Source organism: Morus notabilis, unplaced genomic scaffold (assembly GCF_000414095.1).
Source record: "Morus notabilis unplaced genomic scaffold, ASM41409v2 Scaffold1334, whole genome shotgun sequence".
Classification (NCBI taxonomy): Eukaryota; Viridiplantae; Streptophyta; class Magnoliopsida; order Rosales; family Moraceae; genus Morus; species Morus notabilis.
The window spans coordinates 102457-107965 of record NW_010364736.1 but is presented as its reverse complement, the minus strand read 5'-3'; the positions used below and the strand labels follow the sequence as shown (position 1 = coordinate 107965).

The window sequence follows — 5509 nt, the reverse complement described above, 5'->3', positions numbered from 1 at the left end:
AAAAAAAAAAAAAAAAAAAAAAAAAAAAGCAGCAGAGAATAAGTGAGAAAAAGGTCATCCATTAACCAAAGACTGCAAATATAAGAAACTACAAAAATTCAGGCAAGAAGTATACCTTACTCTTATTGATACTTCTAGTTCCAGCAGCCTCTGCACTATTTTGGAGTGCATGGCATTGTGATATGCTGTGATCTGCTCCGATTCCAATAATTTCCTGCCCAATAAGATGAGCGAGAATACTTTGACATGCCTCCCGGTGTGAGGAGCTACTCATATCACCAGCATGCAATTCGATTGCCAGAAGTTTCAGCAGCCATGCCCTCTGACATTGGTAAGCAAAAGAAAATTCGATTTGAAATGATATCTAACCAATAAATGATAAAGTGTATCATCTACCAATCCCTCTTTTTATTTTTTTTTTTATTTTTTGAGAAACAGGAACCTATTATTAAAAATAAGAGTACAAGCTAAAGAGGAAGAGTTTTCCTCTAAAGACAAATTAAAAGGAATTACAAAAAAGGAGCCCAACTTCTAATAACATCTGAAAGTAGAAAACTACAAACTCCAAGGCAATCTAAGAGCCCGTTTGGTTCATGGATTAAAACTATGAGATTAGAACTATTTTCGATTTACGTGTAGTTTTTGTGAGAGAAAATACTGTAACGAACCATAAACCATAATTCGAATCAGATATCGAATCCTCCAACCAAACGGGCTTTAAAACTCCACTCATGTGCAGAGCCCAACAAATGTCATTATACTATTTGCAAAATAGAAATACATAAATAAGGCTCCAACTATTCAAAGGATGCAGTATAAATAACCCAACTCATGATGAAAATCAATCGCACTTTAAAATAGTGGAGTCTTGATTTATTTTTATTTATTATGTCTCTTCCTAGCAGGTCTTGATGTACTTAAATGCAGAACAAAGGTGACATAGCAAACTAGAATATTCAACACAGTTTCACGTAAATCTGCACAGTCAGCAATATAATGCATCAATAAAATATTAACATGACTCCCAAAGCTTTAACTGACGTCAAACAACATTTGGGCATTGCAAACTTATCTCGACAACACTGCCATCCAGTCCAAAGTCCTCATAATACTCAGTGTTCAACATATCATGCTTGTATTTCTAACCTTTTTTTTTTATAATAAACAAAAACCTTTATTGAATAAAAAAGATTCAATACAAGGTGATGAGAATGAGGGATTTACAGTGGAGCCCAACTCCTGACTACATCATAAAAAAGCAGACTACTAAAAACCTTATCTTGATAGGCCCAAATGTCTACCCAAAATTTTTTTTTTTTAATCCAAACCAACAGCACTTTCTTCCTCGCTATCCCCAAAATTCTAAGGTTCCTTTCCAACCATATCCCCCAAAATATTGCTAAGACAGCAAGCTGAGACATTCAATAGAGTTCTGAAATATTATGCACCAAAAAGACGTGGCAATGCATAATGACTAAACCCCTTAAGCTGTCCAGAGTACTCAAAGAGAACTTTGTAAAGCTCAACTCATGGATGCAAGCGGTGCAATGGCAAAATCATTTCAACAAAATATATCAGAAGAGCTTATGAAAGGATTGCAAAGAGAGAGAGAAACCTGATGAAGGGAACTAATACGAAGTGCCTGATTGCCACTACGTTTAGGAAGTGGAGCAACCCCGACAGTATCCAAGTGCTGTCATGATGGAAAGCAATAATAGATATTCACAAGGAAACTAACAGAACAAGATTGCTTTTTCTTCCCCTTTTTTGGGGAAAAAAAAAGGGGAAAAATAAAACATAAGTAAATATATATATATGCAACATGAAATTTTTTAAATTTTACCCTAACGAAAAACCGATACTTCTTATTGCTCAACAGGTCCATGGCGGGACCGCATGTTAGTGGATCCAAGCATAACTCATGAAGAAGCTGCAAATTTATGATTAAAAAAATCTCTCAAATTGAAGTGGCTATACATCCAAAAAAACAAAAGAAACGAAACAGAACAAGAAGAGATGGATCCCAAAGAAAAATGTCATTTATAGTACTAAAATTTTCTTTCATAAAGTATCACGTAACATTTTTTCTAACCTGAAAGCCAAATTCATGAAGCAATGCATTCACATCAGGCTTCGAAAGCTTCTCCAATATTTCAAGAACAACCTTTAAGCAACTGAAAATGGATAGTTTATGCTCAATTGAATGCAAAGAAAAAATGAGGGAAAAAAAATGACTGAACATACCAAGAAGGTTGCAAAACTTAACCTGTAGTGAAACTTTGGTTGCAAAACAGTACGCTCGATATTGGTGTCAAGATCAAACTTGAGTAGCAAATGCGTAACATTTGGAGCAGGACGACTAATATTGTCTATCAGAAGCTGCAAAATATGAAGGGAAAAAATAGAAACATAAAGAACGTTTCAAACTTCAAAGATGAAAGAAGACGATAGCAACTACCAGGACTGACCTGCAATATAAGAACTCCCGGATCATCACTACTGTTCTCAATCTTCCGATCTTAACACAAGGCAGGCAGCATAATCCTCAACCAAACAGTTTGCAGCATTGGATTTAAGCAGTAGTTGTACAAGCCCAACCATGCGAGAACTGTTTACCAATTTTATAAAATTTATCATTTGTGCTTTTTGCAAATACATTATATCATAGCAAATTTAATTATGATATTTGAGAGGACAATGGGAGAGAGAATTCTCCATTTTTTAGATTTGATTTTTACAAAATGTTTAAATACCTCAAAAGAAAGGTTGTATCCTCAACTCTTTAATTCGTTACAATTAGAAGGCTGTTGTAATTTCCGTTTTACTAATAATTGGTTTTTGTTTTTGCTAATGGTTTTTTGTTTCTTTCTTTTCGTGGAGAACATCTTACTGCCCTTTTTATTTTTGCTTGTACTTTCTTTACATACTAAAAATAAAAAATAATAATTTTTCTGTTTCTTTACATGCATAGTGCTGAAAAATGTGATGCCACAAAAAGTTGCAAGATAACTGAAAAGCTTATAACTTTAAGCAGAAAAAAACCTCATGAGACAGAAATAAAGAGAATGAAGGACAGAACAAAAGACAAGATGGTACCTTAATATACTCATGATTTTGATAGAGGATTGCTGAATTTGTGGTCGAAAATCGTATCTGGCATACTCCAAAAGAGCTACAATTTGGTTACGATCTTGAGAGAGTATAACATCCAGAGGCTGCATTAAAAGAAGAATGATCAAACAAGAAGCAGAAAACAGCCACCAAAAGCAAAAATGCTTACCAGGAAACAAAGAGATGAGCAAAGCTTTATAGGAAGCATTTGCCACAAGCACAAAAGGATGTGCAGGTGTTCATCAAACATATGACCATATTCAAGGAGATAAAAAGTCCATATTTACCCAGCATAACGGAAAGAACTAAAGGAGATAAAAAGTACAAATCAATAGCCCCAAAGGAGGTTTTGAAACAAAGAAAAATTCAATTGAAATTGAAAGAGAAAACGTACAAAACAAGATGGATGAGCTATCCATTATTATTTTTTTTTTTTTTTTTGCATTATTGTTCATGATCATCCTATGTACATAAATTAGTGATCTAAAAAATATCTCCTTATGCTTGAATTGAGATTTTAGAGAGTTGGCACTCTAGGGTTTATATTGTTCATGATCATGCTTTTTTTTTTTTTTTGAAACAAGAATCTTTATTAAAAAGGGGAAAAAAGTACAAAGAGAAGAGGAGGAGGTCTCCTCTAAAGACAAAAAACGAAGAAAAACTAAAACAAAATTACAAGAACAGGGACCAATTTCTGACTAGATCAGAAAGTAAACAATTGCAAAATTCCTTATTTAAATGAATCCATAAAGCTGTCCAATATTTAATCTTATCCCAAACTACTAAAGCGATCCTCAAACACTCTAGGGTTCCTTTCCAACCAAATTCCCCACAAGCAGACCAACACCGCTGACTTCCCAAGGAGTTTCATTTTGCTATTATATTCGGACCAAAAATGGGAGTCACATAACTCTTTGCAACTTCTTGGAGTTACCCATGAAATCCCTATTTCTTTTGGTAATGAACACCATATGCTGTATGAAAAAGGACAACGCAAGAAGAGATGATCGGCAGATTCTTCACTATTTTTGCACAATATGCACCAGCCTGGGGAAAGCAAAATATATGGCTTCCTACACTGCAGTAAATCATGAGTATTCAACTTGTCGAGAACCAAAAGCCAACAAAATACTTGAACATTAGAAGGAAAACGGGTTTTCCAGATAAAATCAAATTGTTTAAAAAGAGAATAATTAGGGGCTTCAACTAAAAAGGAGAAGTATGATTTAACAGAGAATAAACCAGAACTATATAAATCCCAAAACCTTGTGTCATTAGTTCCCCCCCACCCCAAACCCCCCAGAGATGGACTCCATCCAACAAAGAACTAAGCTCTAACACCTTCCTCAACTTCCCTTTCAGTCAAATTCCTTGAGAATTTAAAGTCCCAAGAGTGCCCCCCCTCACCACTCCCAAATGCTTGCAAGGGTTCCATAAGAAACGAATGAATTGGTTGATTGTGAAGGGTAGACAGCTGATAAGCCCTTACTCAGGCAAGTGTTTGGCTGTGGTAGTTTGGTGTTAGTAGTTTAGTGGAAATATTAGTTTAGCTTACGGGGGGAGTTTGGGGGAGTGAGGAGAGGAAATTGTATAAAAGGGGAAAGAGGAGGGAAAAGCGGTTATCGGGAAATAAACAGAAAGTGGACAAGTCTTGGAACAATTCCAAGCAAGAGAGGAAGCAGACCCTCGAAGTTTTGCCGATCTGTGTATACTCATTGTTTCAATAATATCCTTCGTTGATTCTTTCTCATTCTTTCGAATTGTGCAATTAGTTTCTTAGTTCTTGACCGAATAAACCAGAGCTTATCAATTTGGTATCAGATCCCTGTTCTGGGCGATAATGGCTGCCAGGAAAACAGAGGAGAGGTTTGAGGCGGTGGAGAGGGAGATTCACCAAGTAAAAACGTCGGTGGAAAAGGAAATTGGCGAGGTAAGGGCGGAAATAACTCAAAGTAGAGTTGAGGCTAACCAGAATATGGCTGGGATGAGCCAAAACGTTTCAGACTTGCGCCGATTGCTGGAGGAACAGATGCGTCTGTTGTCGGCGGCGGCGACGGCAGATCTGCCGGCGGAGGTATCTCGATCGGGAATCGCGAGAGTCCGGGAAGACGAGAATGGAGTAAATCTGGGACTAATTCGTGAAGCCGTGGAACGCGTGGGCGAGGACGGCCGCCACTTGGAGGAAATGACCGAACTTAGGGCTTTTGGGGAAAAGGAAAAGGGAAAACAACGGGAAATGGATGGCAGGGAAAATCACACAGGAGAGGAGAACGTACGAGCTAAGGCACGAGTTGCGAACGGAAATCGCCCCGATTTTCGTCGCGATGGCCGGGATGTAGGTCGCGATGGCCGGGATTTTGGTCGCGATGGCCGGAATGGCCGACCTAGGGCGGACGAG

General features: G+C 37.3%; 1 protein-coding gene across 1 annotated transcript in view; it reads right to left on the bottom strand.

Annotated features, from left to right (window-relative positions):
* Nucleotides 1-5509, bottom strand: part of LOC21390048 (nuclear pore complex protein NUP205) — a 30191-nt gene that overhangs the window by 7276 nt on the left and 17406 nt on the right. The window contains 7 exon segments of the mRNA XM_024171395.1: nt 116-322; nt 1616-1693; nt 1844-1930; nt 2093-2174; nt 2267-2379; nt 2469-2511; nt 2513-2608. Of these exon segments, the coding sequence (XP_024027163.1) occupies nt 116-322; nt 1616-1693; nt 1844-1930; nt 2093-2174; nt 2267-2379; nt 2469-2511; nt 2513-2608 (706 nt within the window).